At 43.2% G+C, this 22,500-nt stretch overlaps 1 protein-coding gene across 6 annotated transcripts in view; it reads right to left on the bottom strand.

The window, feature by feature from the left end:
* LOC147027710 (repulsive guidance molecule A-like) overlaps window positions 1-22,500 on the bottom strand; it is a 164,369-nt gene that overhangs the window by 66,348 nt on the left and 75,521 nt on the right. The window contains exon 1 of one of the 6 annotated variants that reach the window (XM_085877263.1): window positions 18,835-18,969. The exons of the other annotated variants lie outside the window; for them this stretch is intronic. Coding sequence (XP_085733389.1) covers window positions 18,835-18,843 — 9 coding nt within the window. The 5' untranslated portion in view covers window positions 18,844-18,969. Of the gene's footprint in view, window positions 1-18,834; window positions 18,970-22,500 lie in introns of those variants that run through there. 6 annotated transcript variants of the gene reach the window in all.

Below are 22,500 nucleotides of genomic sequence, written 5' to 3'. Positions count from 1 at the left end.
GGAAGAGTTCAGAAATCAATATTATGTGGAATAACCCTGATTTTCAATCACAGCTTACATGCATCTTGGCATGCTCTCCACCAGTCTTTCACATTGCTGTTGGGTGACTTTAGTGTAAATCTCAAAAAATTATTTTCCTATTTATATTTTTTATCATTAATTGGAAGATAATCACAGAACATACATTGTTTAAAGGCTTTTGACTCTATTTAATCCCCATCTTCCACATGCAGGACAATTCTCAAATTTGTCATGTGGAGAATCAGGAAATTCAAGAAGCTCAAAATCTAGTAAGCTATTCATATTTATAAAATAAAATTTTACTTCAAATAAAATTCATCTTCGGTACTTTCATTTGTGCTTTCATAATCATCTATAAAACTACTTTCATAACCATAGTTTGAACACAAACTCTCGGTGTCATAACTGTCTTCTGTTCCAACAGAGATACTATCATCACTCTCATAATCTTCAAAATCTTCAGTTGAATCATGACTTATACTTAATTAGTAGAAAAAAACATGACCATCTAGATCTATATACTTTTTTTCATTAACAGGTTCAACTACGACATTTTTTATAAGAAAGGTGATTTTAAAATGATCCTAAACTACTATTGAACGAAATGTCATTTCACCTGATATATTAACATCCTTTATTTCATCAGGATTTACATCTTTAGGGTTGTTGAAAAAAAATACAAATTTCTCCTTGCATATTACAGATGGTCTTGTCTTTTCTTTTGAAAGCTTCATCCATAAGGTTTTTATTTTTTGATGCTTTTTCTTGTTTCATTGCTTTTGTAGTTTTGAATATATTGCCAGAAAGAGAGGAGAAACTTTTGTTAGAGCTACTTTAATTGATGTTCTTCCAGATATACTAAAAGCCCTTCCACTGAAGGAAATTGAAGAACTCATATTATTCACCATAATTGTTTTTGTTCAATAGTTATATTTATCTTTATTCATTTTTACATCCTCGACATATTTCTCAGTATCTTTTACAAATGAAGAGATTGATTGAAACTTGCCTTTTGTGTCTTGATACATTGTATGTATTAAGTGAAAAAAGTTGGAGGATAAAATGGTTTTAAGCACAGATTCACCGATAAACAAGTCTGAAGACGACAATGGTTCACGAGCGGTATTTGACGACGTATATTGTTTCAGAAGTCAAGGATGAGACAATGTGATGATTTTTGACCAAGTTATAATTAATTATAGTGGCCTTCAATCAACAGCTGCAAACTGTCGAAAACCTGGTTTCGTTCAACAACTTTCAAAATTTGACCTTTGCATAACCTTTAAAGGTCACAAAACAATGTTGTGGACATTAAAATAAGGAAACAGGATACGTGCTATAGCTTATTGGAGTTAGTTCGTCGAAGAAGGTCAAAAACCCGGATCGATTCCCACAACTTTGAAAATTTGACCTTTGTGGCCTTTAAAGGTCAAAGGTCAAGGATTATGAACTTTGGTGCAAAACTTCCTCTGGAACAATATAATGTCATATAGGCTAAATGGCATTTCGCACTCCTCAGATTACCCATACTTTGATGAAATCAGCGTAAAAACAAACTTGAAGGGGGCGCCACGCACAAGGTGTTTGAGATAGAGCAAAATGGTTTCAAGACTTTAGGTGGGGAATGACCTCAAGATTATGCTTCAAAATATATTGTCATCCTAGCTCTCAAAGTTTGGGCGGTGAAACTTGGGATGAAAATGAAAAATCGGACAACAACAAGTTTTAGATAATTCATTTTGCTATTCAAATACCGAAGAACCCATTCCATTCAGTCAATTCCCTAGGAGAAGATAGATTTTTAATCAGACCACCCGATAAAAATGGCTATTTTTGGGGCGTGGCTCCGCCCACAATGGGCGTAGCATGCCCTCATCCAGGAAAACACTATGAGACATTGATATTGAACACATAACCAAGTTTCATTAAGATCGGATCAAAGTCCACGGAGTTATGCTCTGGACAGACAGACAGACACAGACATAATGAATATAGTGGTCACTCTGGCTGGCACTCGTGAACCAATGAAACGGAATTTTCATCAAGAAAATTATATTTGAAGCAAAGTTTTGTTATATAAATGTGGTGAATACAACGTACTGCGATGTTTGTAATCATGAATGTAAATGTTATCAGAAACATCTTCAAACCAACAAACACACATTCAATCTTTTCAGACAAATATCTCCAGTTGACCAAGAAACAAATCATTGTGATAGATGTGATGATGATATTGTTACGAATTCGCGCCCACCGGCGTGCGATCGACCGCGTTTTTCTAATAGCAGCCGCGTCGCCCACCAGACGGACAATTCAGTCATGACCTTCCGGAACAACGCCGGAACCCTGTCACGGGTGGGTTCTTAATCCCACCACGGCCAAGCCAATTTTCTACCCATGCAAAATAGGGTCAATCGCCGAATATCGATATACCTAAGTACTCGCGCGGGTAGCCTACCGGGAGACCGTACCTCGACACAGGTCGGCTTGGACACGAACCGCTCAAGTGGTCCGTTCCGTTCTTCAGTGATAACCGAGCGGATATTATCGCCTGACCTCGCCGGATCTGATTCTATTTACCGGGTGTTTATAACCCAACTACTATTCCGCAGTGCAAGATGGTATTCCAATGGGGGAAAGAGGATGCAACGAACGGGTTACATTTAACCAAGCACATTTATTTTCTACGACACATGTATACAGGGAATACCAAACACACATGCAGTAAGCAATGCAAACACGGATACAGGCAACGAAAGCACTACAACCGACCACAAGCAATTATGTACAGCCACTTCTACAGTTTTTACTTACAAGACACGGCGCCACAACATGCATTCGAAAGCAAAACCCAAGGAAAAGACCACTCCCACAGACAGCAGAGTCAGACTGGGCCCGTAGACCTTTATGGCATGGGACTTGGCAGACCGAACGAGTCCCACGAGACCGTTGCAGGTTTCCTGCACCCTCGTGGTGCCTTGATGGGCGAGTCGTGACGTCTGTCCCCACGGCAGCTAGGATAGCCGCGGCTGACTCGGGCCTTCCATGGGGCCGGGGAGCTCTCTCCGGCGCTCTACACTCGGACGCGCTGGTTTGCGCCACAGAGCTGGCAGAGCAGCGCCTCCAGTCCACGTCCTTGGTGCCACGCCCGGACTCCCCACCGACCGCGAGCTCCGACGAACGGGTCGTTCCACGGACCGCTTCTCCACAGACAGGCCACCACGAGCCGAAGATCCTGACCAGGAAGAAGAAGCCACCAAAATAAACCACACACACCCACTTGGCTCCTGCACGCCCTTATATTCCTCCTGACTTCTTGCTCCGCCCTCCTTCGAGCTCTTGCGGGAAACTTCGAGAAAAGGGGCGTTGCCCATGTCTAAATCTCTCGCCCCCCCCTCGCGGAGCGCGGGGAGGGGGGGGCGAGGGAATCGTTCCATGGCCCAGGCCGAGGGAGATTCATTCCCCCAAAATGAGGCCCCTCCTTCACATGACCTTTGACCTCTGGCTCGAATTGCACTTCCCCCACACCAAAGCGCGGGAAAAGCAGGCGGGAAAATCCGCGCGCCACCGATGTTCCTTCTTGTTTTTCCCTCGCGTTATCGAAATCCCTTGTTCCTTTTCCTCCGCAGAGACGGCCTTCATGAGTGGAGAGGGTTGCGATTTGGTTTGTGGAGAAGGGGTCGGTAGTTGGCGTAGCGGGGAAGGTGGTTAGGTGATTGGCGTAATTGTGGTTGGCGTTGTGCTTGAGGTGATGAGGATGGCGTGGTTTGTTGAGAGGCGCGTGTGGTTGTGGTGGTGGGAGGACGGTGGGTCTGAAGCGGTTGTTTGAGAGCGATGTTGGTGGTGGTGGTGGGGTTGTGGTTGGTGGTTGTTGTGAAGCGGTTGATGAGAGTGATGTTGGTGGTTGGTCCAAAATAACGATAGTAAAGAAAAACAGCTATCTCAATGATCACAGCCCTGTGACACGAATAATTCTCATTAAACAATGGTGGGGAAATCTAACTGAACACAGACTTATCGATCTAACTGAACTAAGGACCTTTATGGTGTTCTGCGAATTTCCACAGCCATAACAATATTCTTAAAAAAAAAAAAAAAATAAACACCTTCAATCACACAAAGCACAAGAGCAATGAAGAAAGGGAAGGTGCCACTAAATTCTCCATTGAAAACACTGATGGGGCATTGAAAGGACATATAAAAATAAGATTGTTTCGCTTTCAAGACTATGGGCCATCTTCAATCATGGAAGCTGTTGATATGGTTAAACAAGGAATTGAAACTGTAATTAAAAACACATTAAGTGAAATGAAAACTTTTAAGTTTTATATGGGAGTAAAATTGAATATTGTGATGTCCACGAGACTTGCACAGTCCCGCTAACGTAGAATGAGCTGAAACGATGGAGGCGGTTTATTTCTATAACCCAAAGATGGCGGTTCTAATCGCTCTACCGCAAACGGGACGAGGAAAGTGGCACAAGTCGCTTTTCACTGAGTTAATGATGTTTATTTCTCTAACCAGAAATAATAAGACTCGGCAAGAGGAGGGATCCGGGGCGATTCGACGGGATGGTGGTGTGGGTTCGGGCGTGGGGAAAACACAAACAATTCCAATGGATATACCAATCTCAAACCCTCTAAGGCGCCAGGTACACACACACACACACACACACACACACACACACACACACACACACACACACACACACACACACACACACACACACACACACACACAACGTAGCTGGTCCTGGTGGTCAGGCTGGCCCGTGGTGTGGACGCAACAGTCCCTGGATTGGCGTCGGACGAGCTGGCGTTGCGCTCGTCAGGGGTAGGAGACACCGTGGTGCTGTCGACCTCCTGGTCCTGGCCCAAGTCCGCTCACAGCCGCCAGGGAACCAGTTCTGGCGCAAAGTTGCGAGCAGGAGAGGGAGGCAGGTCCGCCCGCCGTTCGACCCCGTACTCCGAGCCAGCAGAACCCAGAGCCAACCAAGGTGAGGCACGAGGCACAGCAGGGCCACGAGACACGATCAAATCCAGGATTGAATCAGCCCAACAAACAGCACGCTCCCCGCACAACAGCCTCCACCAGAACGGTTTTTCTGTCCTGATCTTCTTCCTCCTCGCCTTTTCCCCGAACAGAGCCTTTTTATCCTCGAGTCCTCGTCACTTCCAATCGAGCCGTTTATTGGCCCTACGCCGTCGCCTTCCGCCAATCGTGATCACGGGGCGGAGCCATCCGCAGCACTGTCCTGTGACGTCACGGCAAGCCTCCAGGGAATACTAAAAGGGGTTTACGCAGACACACTTACCCTATCCCGTTTCCCTATCTAATTACGTGACAATTATCATTTCCCCCTTGAAGAAATGGACATTTACTAGACAACTTATCACCACTGAATTGTTACTTATTACATCGAGATCCTGGTACACTCGAACAGCATGGCATACCTAATTAAACATCCTAATGACCCTTTTAATGCAAATCCCCCCTCAAACGTAACAATATGATAAGAGAAGGTGATGAAACTAGTCCCTATATGAGGACAAACCCTCACTTTATCTCATCATTTCAAGATTTTGTAAGATGTGATGTTTACGATGAACTCCAGAGACAAGAACAAGATGTTGATAACACTGCAGGAGGTGGTGGATTTGCTATTACAAAAATAATCTTTTTAGATATATATATACACATCTTAAAATCAGATCCTCTTCAAGCTTCTTCTTATATTGATTTACCAAAAGAGAAAAAAAATTAAGAAAGCGGTTGTTAATATTCAAAACAAAGACAATAAATGTTTTCTATGGTCTGTTCTTGCTCACTTACACCTTCCACAATGGAAACCTGAAAGGGTTGAACATTACAAGAAATAAGAGAATACATTCAATGTTAAAGATCTTGTGTTTGCAGCTAAATCTTGTGTCCCAAACCCATCACTATCTCTACCCACTTTACCCAGTCGCACCCAACTGTCCCTGGACTCTGTATCCTTTTCTCCTGACAAGGTGGAGAGCTTGCTTTCAAACCTCGAGTCAGATTCTGCAACCGGTCCAGACGGCATCAGCCCACGTGTCCTCAAAGCCTGCTCTTCTGCTCTTGCTCACCCTCTCTCTGTTCTATTCACCCTCTCATTTTCCCAAGGTCATCTGCCATCTGCTTGGAAATCTGCTAACATCACTGCCCTGCATAAAAAAGGTGCAAAAACAGATCCCTGTAACTATAGGCCAATCAGCCTTCTCCCAATCATCAGCAAGGTTATGGAATCCATCATCGCTTCAGACATGAAATCCTTCCTCTTCTCCAATGGCTTGATTTCCAATCATCAATTTGGTTTCAGACCAGGTCACTCTACCCTAGATATGCTGCTACTGCTCTCCCATCAATGGATGGAGGTCCTCAATGCCAGACAGGAAATCCGAGCCGTATCCCTGGACATATCACGTGCTTTTGACACAGTCTGGCACCCTGCCCTACTCACCAAACTCTCTTCCCATGGTATTCAAGGCCATCTCCACTCATGGCTCGCAGACTTCCTCTCCTGTCGCAGTCAACGTGTGGCCCTAAATGGAGTTCTTTCATCCCCTCTTCCTGTGCAGGCTGGAGTTCCTCAAGGTAGCGTTCTGGGCCCTGTTCTTTTTCTGGTTTTCATCAATGATCTCTCGGACTCTCTGGAAAATCCTCTATTCCTCTTTGCCGATGACTCCACCCTCTGCCGTACCATCTGTCATCCCTCAGACCGGCAAGCAGCAGCTTCTTCGCTCACTGCAGATCTGGATAAAATCACAAACTGGTCCAACACGTGGAACATGTCTTTCAATCCACACAAATCTCACACTCTCACTATGTCTCTTCGAAAGGACCGTTTACAAAACCCCCCATCCACTTTCTCAACAATCCTCTGGAAGAAGTCTTTTCTTTCAAGCTTCTGGGTCTCACTATCTGCCATGACCTTTCCTGGGAAAGTCACATTTCCAACCTTGCCTCAAAAGCCAGTCGCCGACTGGGAATCCTCCGTCGTGCAAAGTCCTTCCTCGGCCCTCTTGAGCTCCTGACTACTTACAAAGCTTTTGTCCGTAGCCTGATGGAGTACTGCTCTCCCCTCTGGGCTGGTGCTCCTGCCTCCCACCTTTCTCGACTTCACGCTGTCGAAACCAGGGCTTTTAAGATCATTGGCATCTCCCGCAATGAAGCTGAGTCTTTGGGCCTCTCACTCAATCACCGCAGGTTGGTCGGTGGTCTTTCTGTCTTCTACCGACTCCTCTCCAGCCTTGCCCCCCCTGCTCTCTCTGCGATTTGTCCCAACCACATTTCCACAGGGCACTCAAGGTCCGCCAACAACCCCCTTCTGGTAAAACTACCAAAATCACGAATCACTGCTCATCTTCACTCTTTCATTCCTCTTTTTTCCCGCCTTTGGAATAAACTTCCTCACTCTATTCTTTCCCATTCTTCCCTCCAGGCTTTCAAAACAGCTGTTCACCACCACCTCTTATCTTCCCCCATCCAAATCTTCGATCTTTTCTACCCCCGATAATCCACCCAAGCCCACTTCCTTCAATTCTCCTGCTTTCCTTCCTGAAAGTCCCTGTAATGTCCATCTTCTCCTCGCCATGTTCCCCATCCCATCCCCATCTCTCTCCCTTCCACAGTTCACCTGTGTCTGTTCCCCAATGTTTTGTCCCTTCCACTCCCGCCCCTCTTGTCTCATGCCTCCTTGCTGTGAGTTGTGTGTTAGCTCTCATACGAGCCTCGACCAAGGTATACAAAAAAAAAAAAAATAAAAAAAAAAAAGATTTAAAGTTTCCTATGTCATTGAGAGATATTCCTAAATTTGAGAAAATGAATAATCTGTCTGTTAATGTATATCAGGTCAGGTCAGGTATGGGAGCATGTGCCAGAACAGCGCGTCGCTGCATCCACTTTCCGCCGGTACTCCAGTGGCCTCCGTCTGGCCATCCCCCAGGCAGATGCCAGGACCATCCCCATCTCCTTGAGATGATGGTCAACCTGCTGCAACCAAGAGGCACGTGGTCGGCCCACTGGCCTCCTCCACTCATGAGACTCCGTCGCTGAGAGAATCTGGTGAGCAGGATCAGAGTCAGGAAAGCGAGCCACATGTCCATACAGCCGCAACTGATGCTCACGGACCATGCAGGTAACAAATCTCATCCGAGTCTCTCTCAGCAATCGCTCGTTGGACACAAAATCCGACCAGTGATAGCCAAGGATTCTCCGAAGAGACCCGGTACCAAAGGAATTAAGTCTCCGTCTCAGATCCTTGGTCAGAGTCCAAGTCTCGCATCCATAGAGCAAGACTGGAAGTACCAAGGACCTGAAGACTCGGACTTTCGTCCTCCCGCACAGGTACCGGCAGCGCCACACCCCATGATCCAGTGAATCCATGACTCCCCAGGCCCGACCCAGACGTCTATTGACCTCTGATTCGCAGCCAGCAGAGACATGAATATCACTGCCAAGGTAAGTGAATCTCTCCACGACCTCAACATCCTCACCACAAACAGACACAGACAGGACAGCAGCATCCAAGATGTCACCGAAAGCCTGGATCTTAGTTTTGACCCAAGAAACCCGTAATCCCAGCGGCTCCGACTCCTCATTCAGCACCTCGAGGGCCCACAAAAGGATGTCTAAAGTCTCCGCAAAGATGACTTCATCATCTGCAAAATCAAGGTCCGAGATCTTGACATTCCCAAACGATGCACCGCAACTTGATCTCTCCGACATCCTCCCTAAAATCCAGTCCATACAAGTGCTGAAAAGTGTGGGGGCCAGTACACATCCCTGACGAACTCCAGTAACAACTGGAAATAAGTCAGAGATGGTACCACCACACTTCACAGCACTCTCAGTAGCAGAGTAGAGTTCAGACATCAGATCGATCAGTTTTGGTGGCACCCCACGAAGACCAAGAATCCTCCAGAGGACATCCCGATTCACTGAATCGAATGCTTTACAGAGATCAACATAGGCTGCAAGCAGCCCCTGCCGAAACTCTCGTCTGCGTTCGGTGAGGACACGAAGGGCAAGGATACGGTCAATCGTTGACCTCTTTGGTGTAAAGCCTGACTGCTCTGGACGCTGGTGCTCAAGCAGATGGTGGCGAACCCTATCAAGAATTATCCGAGCAAAGACCTTGCCCGTCACCGAGAGCAGCGTCACCCCTCGGTAGTTGTTGCAGTCTTGGCGATCACCCTTCCCTTTCCAGAGAGGGACAACAAGGCCCCTCTTCCAGTCAGTTGGGATGATGCCTGTGTTCCAGGCAGAGCACAAAACTGCATGCAACGACACGAGTGCAGCATTTCCACCAGCCTTGAGAAGTTCGGCATGGATGCCACAGATGGCTGGAGCTTTGCCCCGTTTCAACTGGTTCACCGCAGCCCGTGTTTCCACAAGCGAAGGTGGACCACAGTTGATTCGAGGGTCAGCAACAGGGATTGTAACACCCTTGACGTCCAACTCGACAGCTGGGGGATCAGCCTGGTACAATCGCTCAAAGTAACTGGCCCAGCGGGCCTTCACTTCAGACTCCTCTGTCAAGAGCCTACCACTCTCTGCTCGAACTGCAGTGCTCCGAGGGATGGGCTTGGGTGAACGTAATGCGCGAATTCCCCTGTAAGCGGGACAAGAATCACCTGTCCACAGGTGATGCTCTACCCCCTCACAGATTCCTCGCACATAGGCTTCCTTGTCCACCCTCAGTGCACGTACAGTTTTACGCCACAGCTCCCTGAACAGCTCAGCTCTGCCATTCAGCCTGGCCCTGCGACTCTGGTCAATGGTATCCAGTGTCCCTTGAGAGACAAAATTCTTCTTTGCCCTGCTGTGAGCTCCAAGACATCCACCGGCAACATCAAGGATGGTGGTCTTGAAGGCGCTCCACAACTCTTCAGGACCCCCCAGAGCACCCAGACCCCCCAAGTGTCCACTCAGCCTGTTCGCAAACTCCTCAGCTACTCTCTCATCCCTGAGCTTGCCAACATCCAGCCTAGGCTGGGATGGTACCATTCTCGAGGATTTAAAGGTGCAGCTTTAGAGTTGCTACAACAAGCCTGTGGTCAGTATTGAGGAACTGAGCACTCCGGTGGACCCTGCAGTTCTGGATCATCCTCCAACGACCGTCAATGAGGACATGGTCAATCTCCTTTGCCACACCGCCAGCGTTGGAATACCAAGTCCAGCGATGAGCTTGTGGGCGCTGAAACCATGAACCAGCCACCCTAAGTCCATGACTTCTTGCAAAGTCAAGGAACTTAGTGCTATTCTGGTTCATAGTTCCTGACCCATGGGGACCAACACACACCTCATAACCATCCCTATCAGTTGCAGTCGATGCATTGAAATCCCCCAAGACTAGAAGTGTATCTCGTCTGGGGCACTGATCAACCACAGACTCGAGTGTGGCGTAGAATGCATCCTTCACGGTGAGATCACTCGCCTCAGTCAGAGCATAAATAGAGGCCAGGGAAATGACACCTAAGGAGTGACGAATCCTTAATCTCATAATACGCTCGTTGACCGGTGTTACCTCAATTATCATTGGGGTCAGCTTATTGGACACAGCTGCAGCAACTCCTTGGGTATGGTAACCATCAGAGCGACCAGACCATTAGTAGGTGTAACCACCCACCATTATCTCGCCGCAATCCGGTCTCCGAACCTCAGAGAGAGCTGCAATCCCGATGTCCAAACGCTTGAGCTCAGATGATAACAGAGACAGGTGATCATCTTCTCTTAGGGATAGGACATTCCAGGCACCCACCCGAAGGGACCGCCTCAGGTTAACCCAAGGAAACCGCCGTCTGGTGGACGACACCTCTGCACCACTCCGACACACTCTCTCGCAATCTGACCCAGGGATGTTACCCCGTGGTTTCCCTCCTATCATCAAAGATTGGGGGTCCCGAAGGCTTTGCCCCAATCCCGTCATCCGGTGAGCTGCCCTGCGAAGGGAAGCTGCACAGGAGGTACTCCCACAGAGTGGGTTTTCAGATTTTTTTGCGTTTTTGCGTTTTGCGGAATGAAGGGTTTTACGGTGGCCAGAGTGCAAATCCTGCCACCAACCTCCTAATAAGAAGTAACCCAACTGCAGGAGGACGTCCGCAGACACAGTTGGGCACTAGATATGGATGGCCCTTGGCTCACAAGGAGCTCCTCCGCCCTTTGACAGGTTTTGTTTTTAATCCTGCTGGGTGTCCATATACAAACGCCATCCTCACCAGAAAACCTGGTTGGGGAGAAGGTTTAGTCGCCGACAACCCGACCATGGAACAACCCGACCAGGTCTGCATGGTACCTGCAGCAGGTCACAGATCGAACCTGACCTGACAGTCGAACCTGAAATGTATATGGATTAACGGATACAAACAAAGTTCAGATATTAAAAATTTCAAACAACTATAAAAATGATAAAACACACATTGACCTTCTCGACTTTACTTCAAAGGAAAAATCACATTAAGCTTTCATCAAAAATTTATCAAGATTAAATAATCACAATGATGCAAGAGAAAATGTAAAACGTATCCTTGTAAGAGATGTCTCAACTCCTCTCACACAAAAGAACGATTAAGTTAACATTCGAAATATTGTAGTAATCATAAATCAACTGTAATCAATTTACCAAAAGCAGGTTCAAACATATCATTTAAAGATTTTAACAAATCTATAAAACATCCTTTTGTGATGTATGCTGATTTTGAAAGTATCCTTGAAAAGATAGATTCTGTTTCTCCAAATCCAAATAAATATCAAAAACATACTCCTTGTGGTTTCTGTTATTATATCAAATCATCTGTTGGTGATGAATACAACAAGTTAGAGCTTTATAGAGGAGAAGATTCCTCAGAGGAGTTTGTAATACGATTGGAAAAAGACTGCATTTAGACGAAGAGAAATAATGGTTAAAACCTATAAACCAATGTCATGAACAAAGGGAGAGAAAAGGGAATTTAGAAAGAACAGTATCTGTCATATTTGTGAGAAAATCGAGGCAGAGGTCAAAGTTAGGGATTATCGTCATCTTACTGGAAAATATGGAGGTCCAGCTCATTCCCGTTGTAATCTTAATTACAAGCCCCCAAAATGTATTCGTCTTTCATCACAACAATGCTCACTATGACACACATCAATTTATAAATGAACTTTCAAAGACATCTGGAGATATTTCTGCCATTCCTAACACAGATCAAAAATACATCTCATTCACAAAAACAATTCATACATCCCCCATAACCCATATCAGATTTCTTGACACATACAAGTTTATGGCAAGTCCATTATCTAACTTAGCATCAAATACTAAAAACTTACCGAATCTTAAATCACATTTCTCAAATCAAGAGGAGATTGATCCCTCATCACAAAAGGGAATATATCCGTATGACTACATGGATTCATTTGAGAAGTTTAAAGAAACACAACTTACTTCAAGTGAAAGTTTCTAGCGCAAGTTGAATAAAACTCATATTTCCGATAGATTATACACAAGCTAAAAAAGGTTTGGGAGAAGTTTAATATAAAGAATCTTGGAGAATATCATGATTTGTATCTTAAAACTGATGTGTTTGAAACTTTTAGAACAGTCTGTCATAATAAAAATTCTTATGGATTCGACCCCGCTCACTATTACACAGCCCGGGGTTTGGCTTGGAGTGCTATGTTAAAATGACAAAACAGAATTTGGAATTAATCAGTGATATATATATATATATATATATATATATATATATATATATATATACATATATATATATATATATATATACATATATATATACATATATATATACACACATGCTTTTAATGATAGAGAAGGCTAAAAGAGGAGGAATATCTCCAGTATGTTCCCACGAGATATGCTAAGGCAAAGAACAAATATCTTCCTGATTATAATAAGAATGACAACTCTTACCTGATGTATTATGATGCTAACAATTTGTATGGTGGGCTATGTCTCAATCTTTACCTTATGGAAAACTTAAATGGGTTAAAGAAAAACATTATGAAAAAGTTTTGCAAGACATTGTTGTCTCCTCTCAAAAAGAATTGGATGAAGCTGAAGTTGGATATTATTTTGATGTTGATTTAAAATATCCAGAAGAACTTCATCACAAACATAAAGACCTACCTTATGACCCTGATAAAGAAAGTCCAAGAAAAGAATGGTAAAGTGATTACCAACAGTCATTTAATATAAAAGGTAAATCTACAGAAAAACTACTTACTACATTAAATGATAAAGAAAGTTATGTTTTGCATCAAAGGAACTTGAGACAATATTTATCTGCTGGGTTGAGTGAGGAAAATTCATAGTAATTATACATAGGATATGATTGATAATATTGATATATATGATACAAGTAATTATAAGTCAGGTGATGTGTTGTTTTCATCAAAGAATAAAAATGGTTATTGGTAAGTTTAAAGATGAATTGGGTAGGAAGGTCATGAGTGAATTTATAGGATTGAGATCAAAGTCTTATGCTTTTATGCATATTGATAATAACAACATTGAAAGCTGTGATAAGAAGCTAAAGGGAATAAAGAAAAATATAATCAAGGAAACAATAAACTTTTAACATTATTACAACTGTTTACCCTTAAAGAAGGAAGAATACAGAAAAATCAATACAATAAGAAGTTATAAACATCAATTATATACAGAAGAGATAAATAAGAAAGCATTAGGAGATTTTGATGATAAAAGATATATTTTAGAGAATGGAATCAATAGTCTCCCTTATGGTTATAAGTATAAGTGTTAACATATTGGGTTGGGCATTTTAACAGGCTCCCACCGTCTTTTTACTGATTTATAAATGAGAGAACCAAGCAATAACCAAACCAAAGAGTGGAGATGTAATCAGCATTGGTATTTAAATGGGAAACATAAAGAATGTGAGAAATATCAAATAAGTGTTATTGAAGAAATAACCGGGGTAAAAGTAGATAAAACAAATAAGCTGATAAATTTAATTACAAATAAGTTGGAGGATGCAAAGAAAAAAATTAATATCCTTGAATGGACTGAAAATTTTGATGGTTATCAATTGAACAATGGAAAAACAATTTACTACAATCTCAAAATGATATGTGGCTCAGGAGGTGGTCAAACAAGAACATTAAGACAAGTTTATCTTTTCATTTCTGCTCAACAAAGACACTGATACCAAGAACCAAGTTCTAAGTTATTCTTTGTGAATATTCTCGATGGAAATGAATGTTATAAGAAAATGAAGTTATTCCCTAAAGTAGAACATGGGCAAATATTCGTTGGTTCCTCTTTGAGTGGAATGGAAATATAAAAGGACTGTGATTATGTTGGGGGAAGAAGTGCTTTAATCAGTTAGTCTCAATCTTTCATCGTCTCAATTTTACATTTGCTTGTATGGGAGGGAAGGGGATTGTATGGGAGGGAAGGGGATTGTATGGGAGGGAAGGGGTGGGGAGAAAATCAGTCTCCTATTTTGAGCTTTTGGGGCTTGATTCAGAAAGTTTTTCCCTTTTCCCCCATTCATTTGAATGGGCATCCCAGAAACCCCATTTATCATCGACTCTGGTGCATCTACTACCTCCACATGCTTGAGGTATCCATTGTGCCCACCATTCTTCAGATGTATGGAGATGAGGAAGTTTACGACCAACATGACGGGGCACCCCCATATTACCATTGTGATGGCCATTTCCGAGATCGGTGGATAGGAAGGAGAGGAAGTGTTCAGTCCAATCCACGTTCACTTGATTCAACTCCACCTGGCTTTTACTTGTGGGGCTACCTGAAGGATTTAGTATGCAGTAGAAAACCAGAACACTTCAAGAACGAAGGAATTAAATTGAACAGTCGTGTGCAGCTGCCCCAGCAAATTATTTTGTGAATGTTTGTCATTCAGTTGCTCTCCACCATCACCAGTGCCTCAAAGCTGATGTTGGTCAATTTGAACATCTGAGATGGTTCACCATGTGCCACAAACTTCTGTTTCTGTACACACCAAATATCAACCTTTTCTGAGGTGTGTAATGTTAGTTTTTCTTTCTTAAAATGTGTATGCAATTATATATATATATATATATATATATATATATATATATATATATATATATATATATATAATTTGCATATATACATATACATATATGTATATATATATGTATATATGTATATATGTATATATGTATATGTATATATATAGAACCCCCTAACTTGACGAGGCAGCAGAACACAAATCAAGTCCAATCACAGCACTTGCTGCATGACCTGCCAACGTGTCGCCTGCCATGTGAGCACGTCTCTGCCCTGCTAATCAATCAGTGAAGGTTTGCAGCCAGGAATATGAAACCTAATCAAAGAAGCACACTAATGCTATGCCACACGACACTGATATGCACATTATGACAACACATCACCTCCAAACTAGGAGGAATCCGTATAGTACTCAAGCATTTACAGACTGAGATTAAAGCCTCTGGTCATGAATCGATGAAGGCAGAGATGTCGATCTCGATTTTGTCCTTGTGGTGGGCTCATCAGGACACCATATTGATCGTTTAGGCATGACCATATTAGGGTCATTAACCGTTTATTATTGAGAGTTTATTCATAGGGCAGGGGCATAATGTAAATAACATCAGGCAGAGTCAGTGTGCCTCTGTTTGATATTAATTTTCTTGGCTGAAAACCTCCTGACTGGTGATAAGCAGGGCAAGGACAATGTGCTTGCATGGCAGGCGACACTTGTTGCTGGCAGGTCGTGCAGCAAGCATTGTGTGGGACTCGATTTGTGCCCTGCTGCCTCGTCAAGTTCGGGGGTTTGATTTGCATTTCTTAACGAGCTTGGTATGGTCATGAATAAACGATCAGCAGTATGTATCCTGATGAGCCCACAAGGGTGAAATCTAGATCGACATCTCTGCTTTCATTGATTCATGACCATAGGCTTTAATCTCAGTCGGCAAATGCTTGAGTGTCACACGGATATCTCCTAGTTTGGAAGTGCTCTCTTGGTATAAATATACATGACGACAATGTCGTGTCAGCATCGGAGTGCTTCTTTGGTTGAATATATATATGACCCACCCACATCTCTCACCTGTGAATGGAGGGAATAGCCAACCAGCTCTCACCTAATCAACGAAACCCAGGTGGCTAGGATTATATAAATAATTGACACCTCCCACACTCGTCCAGCTAAAGAAGCTGCGTAAAGCAACCCAAGAAGGCTTCCACAAGGTAAGCGCTTGCTGTTTCGAATCCTTCCCAGAGTTCCTCCACAACTACAAAGACTTTCATACATATATATATATATTTTTTTTTTTTGACTGATTATGACGCTTGCACATGGTACGTGCTTGGGAGCCTCATTGGTATGTATTGCTGTCTACGCTATGATGAAACTGGTCCGGTAGCTGAGGGTGTGTGCAGCATTGGGATTCTCATGCGTGTATTACGTGTGAACATCTTTATAGTTGTGGAGGAACTCTGGGAAGGGTTCGAAACAACAAGCGCTTACCTTGTGGAAGCCTTCTTGGGTTGCTTTATTCAGCTTCTTCAGCTGGATGAGTGTGGGAGGTGTGAAATATATATAAAAAAATATATATAATTACATATAGTCTTTATCTTTTTTCACCTCTTCAAATGAAATTGAAAGGAAAAAAATGTATTTATGCTCCATAGGGACATGCTAAGTGATAAACATAAAATCAGGAAGAATTGCATGGCCGATTCAGTACTGTGCTGTCTGTTGCCAGAAAATCTATTCCATCCAAAGCTATTCCATCGTGCACAGAAATCACGCAGCCTTGCGATTCATGGCCTCAAACGGTAATAGTTTTGGCAGCTTCGATATATTGGGAGAACATCATGCCCCTATAAAGTAGCAGACATCAGTGGTGTGAAAAAGGGCTGTTCACTGATGGACATCGTAAAAGATTATCTTATAAAATAAAAAAATAATAATCAAAAAAAAAATCACAAACGTTCAAAATTCCATGACTAATGACTTGCGATCTGATTGTGGTTAATGGAGGGGGAAAAGAAGGGGGAAAAAAATAAATAATAGAACAGTATTTGGTCGGGCACATCCTTCTGCCAGGCTGAACAGGTTACATTTTGTATGCCACCGAAAGGCCGGATCTGGATCCGGACCTGAACCAACATTGAATCAGCTTGTTCTCATCACCTACCCAACACATCCACCAAGTTTTGTCAGAACTCGTCCACAACTTTTTGAAATATAATGCCATAAATCGTTTTTGGTCCTCTCTCAATGGTGAAGAATCACCTTAAAAATTACTCCTGATCTGGATCTTCACTAAAACACAATCAATACATCGTCACACACCCAACCTGTCCCCAAAGTTTTGTCCGAATCCGTCCATAACTTTGAGATATCGTGCTCACTGACAGATAAACAAACAGGGGCGAAAACGTTATCTCCGTCCATCTTCGGGTGCTGAGGTTTAAAAAAATAATAAAAAAAAAGGAAAAAAAAGAAAGAAAATTGCTCAGCCGGACAAAAGAAATCAAGCCAAGCATGGGGAAAGACCATCGTCAAAGTGTCGCACAATCATATGATCTGCTTGACAAAGGCCGATTAACCCAGCGTTCCCGGCAATTCGCAGCAAATCTTGGATTCAGAGCCCGCGAGCAAATGGCGAATAAAGCACATCGAACCTGACAACGAAAGAAGCTTTCACCAAGGAAATATCCAAGCTTTTCCAAAAATGTACAATAGTTGAACCTACACTTTCGGCAAGCTCTCTCTGTCCATTTCGGCTCAATCGTTCTCTCCACCAGGTGTGCATACTGCTCGAGCCTGTATCGAACTCACTCATGGATCCTAACGGCCGACATCAGTCATCACCCCAGCCATGCCTGCCCGATAGCAGAGTCTGTTTAGGTTGCATTTTCACAAAGAGATAATGATGGGAGTTGTTGGAGAGGAAAGTATAATGGAGGGGTGGCACGATGATACGTCAATCCAATTGCCGGTAATAAACCACTGCAGGAATGGCATGGTTCTGCTGTTTGGAAAAGAGCTGTAATTTGCAAAACACAGCAGAGACGGAGAATGCTTATTGTTCAAGGACAATGAAAAATTGTCAGGCAAGTCGCTTACCTCAGTCCTTCCAGCATAAACAATCACGATGAGAAGAGTGGACTGGTCAAACCAAATCTGGAATCTTCAAGAAAATCTTCCTGTTTTTAAGGAGTTTTCACATTAGGGAGAAAGACTGAGGAGCGGCTGAAAGAGAAGCGACTTTTTTTTTTTTAACGTGATAAAGGAGGTGATTGCGAGGGGATCTGATGGAGATGTTTAAGCTGAATGATGTGCACAAAATAAGGACAGAACCATTTTTCAGCACAATGGACGCCGAAAGGACAAGGTGTCACTCACTGTACGAGTAAAGAAGAGGAGAGATAGGGTGTTAGTCAGGCCAAAGGCTTCGCGATATTTCACTCAGAGTGGTGAATGAATGGAATGGTCTCCCTGCGGAGGTCGCGGCAGTAGAGTCGGTGGACAGATTCAAAACCGACGTTGATACGTACCTGAATGTAGTGGGGATAGGGGAGGACTAAAATATTGGCATGATTGCACAGGCCTCATAGGCCTAATGGCCTCCTACTGCATGGAACTTACTGTACAACGAAGCAAAACTCACCATGGTGACGAGGAAGGAAGACAAGTATAATCATAGTGCTGCTGGAAGTGCAAAAATAACGGAATGTGCGAACAGTCCTGTTTGAAAAGACCAAACAACAACATAACAACAACAACATAACAGGCCTACCTCCAGCATTGCCAGGTTGTGGTTTGGAGACAAATCATGGAGCTTGGCACCAAAATAGGAGCAATATTCTGCCGAGATCTTCTTTCAGCAACAGCTCATGAAGTCTCAAAAATGTGTCCACATAATACATACTCATAGATAACCCTTTGACCAAGCTGGGATGAGGGGTGGGGGGGGGGGAAATGAAAATAAAATGATGTCACAGAGCTTTTGGAAAGCTACAACTTCCCTCTTCCAACTGGAATATATTTACAACACTGTCGATGCTTTATTTAATTATTCAAATTAACTGTGCGATCAATTTGGGGACATTAATTGGATGTATTTCTGTTGGCACAGCATTAGTCGCTGTTGCCGGCATGTAATCGAAAGGCTTGTAATGGCTCCAATTCCTCCCAAGTTCATTTTGGACCAGCCGGGGAAAGTTCCCCCAACCCCTTGGTCTTTTAAAGAAGCGGCTGGAGGGCCGGATGTTCGACTGAAGGTGGAAGGGATTTGGAATTTGTTCAATATACCGGCGATAGCTCGCCTACTCTTTTCAAAAGACACTGTAGGATCTTTAACGTCGACCAGCTAATACGAGTTGATGGGACACCCAGCTTAACGTGCGTCCGAGGGACGGCGCACTTTGTGATGGTGTGCCGTGCCTGCGAAGTACCAATCGGACGGCTTGGAGTCGGGTCTGGATTTGAACCCCAGACGAACAATTCAAAGTTACGTGCGCGATCTTGGCACCGTACCGTCAGATTTGTGAGCTCTTTCGCTTTGTGGTTAAAAGAGGGGTTGTGGTGGATTTGTTTGTGGTTTCATTGGAGAGAAAGGAACATAACAGATCAGCAGACAAAAAAAAAAGCAAAAAAAAGAAATAAATCAATTTCCAGAGGCAATCAAAGCACTATGATCCTTGAAGCAATTTCCTTAAAAACTGCAATATCATTAATCCTGTATCAAATCTCACGCCCTGCAAGCCTCCCACACTCGTTATGCTATCTTCAGGTTTGGTCGGCTAAGCTATAGTGGGTGAGGTTGGAAAAATGATACCCTCGCTCTCCTGTCACTATGACTCCCTCAACCCAATCTGATGAAAGGCTATCACCATGACAACCACAGCAGCCTTCAGGAATTGAAAGCAATGCGGTATGGTGCTTTTTAACACCCCACCCATCCCCCATTTTCTTAACACCCGAGTACCCTCTCAATGTATGCACAACAAAATCCAGCTCTATTAGGATAAATAGCAGTAACAGGTACATTTATTTTGCCAATTATTAATGCTCAAAATGAGATGCTCAGGTCTTCAGGTAAATGAAGGTGTACCCATACGGCTGAGAAGGGAGCGGAGAGTGAGCGAAATGGAGAGGGACACTGCCCGAACTGATGCAATAAACGACACATCACCTGGTACACCAAGGTACCAGGAATAAAATAATAATAATAATTTTTTTGAAAGATCAGTGGAGTATTTTCAACTTTTCGTTTTGAGAAGGTGACACCTTTGGTTACAATCTGAAATGGTGAAAAATTATTTGAATAACGATTCCAAGACCTGAAATACCACGGTGACAATTACATAGACATCACGGGCAGAATTATTCTTAACCTGTGGAAACATGGCACCTTTGGGTTCATGTCGCAAACCAAATAACCAAAAAAATTAAATTAAAAAAAGCAAAACAAATAGGAGATTATTAGGACAAGTGGTGAAAGTACAACAATAACGTCCCACAAAGTACCCGGTTTTGACAAGTGGGAATGATAAACCCGTCGCATCAAAGTGAACGGCTTCTGTAGAACACTAATAGCTGGGATTTGTGATGGAAGTTGCCCTTTCGAAAGCCGCAGAAAGGAAGCCGATAAGGTGCGACTTGAGGCCAGCAGCACGAGATGGCTTCACAAAGACAGCGGGAGCACGAGCAGCAAATGCCATTCGGCAAGTGTGAACATATTCCAATAGAAAATATTATTTTATTTTCAAACAAAAATCATAAAATTCCCTGCAAAGTTGCTTTCGCTAAGCCGAGTGTAGCAGAAAGAACGATTCATCATCCTCAAAATGCAAACAAAGACCACAAGTCAAGCATGGGTGCGACAAACAGTGGCTTACAGATATCTGGATTGGAACACACGAGAAGCACCCACTCCCGACGAGAGCAGCCAGTGGGGTCATGGTATCGACCTGACTATTAGTACCGTAGCAGAGTACTCACCCGATGGATGATCTTCTTCCAAGCATGCAACATGTTATTCTGACACATCCGTTTATTTGGGCGGTGTATAGGCAACAGACAGCCGCTTCAATCGCTCCAGGAAAAACAAACAAACCCTGGTTACATATATGAAGCACGAACATGTGTATTGCTTATGTGCATACGTAATACATCGTGGTTATGTAGCTCCGTTAATTAAAATTGCACACCCTCCATACCCCCAAAGGAAGAAAATGCCAAGATGGGCAATTTTTATTTATTTTTTATTTTTTCCAAAACTTGATGGAATCAAATGAAACTTGTACATGAACAACTTCAGTGTGCCCTCATTAATCCCTGAAAGTTTCAGCTTCCTCGGTCAAATGCTATCGCAAGGAATCGAGATGAAATGTACGTACAACATACTTTCCCTCCATTAATACATGGATTGCAACGAGGACACAACTCACAGGGTGGTGGGGGGCGTCATCAAAACAAAGGGTCCAATATGAACGAAAGAAATGACCAAAATAAAGGACACAACGATATTTTACTGATATTGACCTCGGCTTCCTTCGTGGCCATTTTTAGCTGTTCACCTTTGTTTTAAAAGTCTATACGTGTGCGCACATAGATAACGGCGCACATTTGTCTCATCGTCCTCGTCGCTGGCAGGACATTTGACAATGATGCCGCAGCGTGGAATGGCCTAATTGTACAAAGAAATTAAATAAATGCTGGCGTTCTAAACTCTCAACTCCCTAACCAGTGCTTGAACCTCAAAGCCCAGCAGGTTTCAATCCATTCAGCTCCACTGCCTTCATTCAAACCTGCTGGGCTGTAAGCACAATGCAACAGAAGGAAGGAATAATCGTGATAACTTGACACCAAAACCAGAGGTAGTGACAAAACGTTCATGTAATAAACACTTGGTCGCTTAATGTGCGTTCCCTCACGAGGAACTTTGATGCAGGAAGAGGCCCATCAAATTTGCACGATGAAGAGGCCCATCAAATTTGCACGATGAAGAGGCCCATCAAATTTGCACGATGAAGAGGCCCATCAAATTTGCACAAAGGCTGCCAACCTATGGCTGTTTGAACATGTTCCATTTCCTTTTTTTAAAATGCTGAGCAGCAGGCAAGGAAGCAGCACGTATCACTTTTAGAACCTTTGGTATAACTCGGATCAGGTTTGAACCGCTGACATCCCAGACTCAGAGCAGACGATCCGATCATTACGCCACCGAGTCTGGTATAATCACTTGGAGTGGAGAATATATTATATATATATATATATATATATATATATATATATATATATATATATATATATATATATGATGTCTGGACGAAAGGAAGTGCATTCTGGGTACATAATCCATCAGGTGCATGTTGAATGTTGAACACCAATCAAGATTCTTCTCCATAAAAAAAATAATGATAATAATAATAAATAAATATGTTTTAAAAGTCATCAA

This window comes from Eptatretus burgeri, chromosome 4, assembly GCF_056783735.1.
Source record: "Eptatretus burgeri isolate ZD-2024b chromosome 4, Ebu_testis_v1, whole genome shotgun sequence".
NCBI classification, from domain to species: domain Eukaryota; kingdom Metazoa; phylum Chordata; class Myxini; order Myxiniformes; family Myxinidae; genus Eptatretus; species Eptatretus burgeri.
Note: the sequence above shows the minus strand (reverse complement) of the source record. Positions and strands in the feature narration are given on the sequence as shown.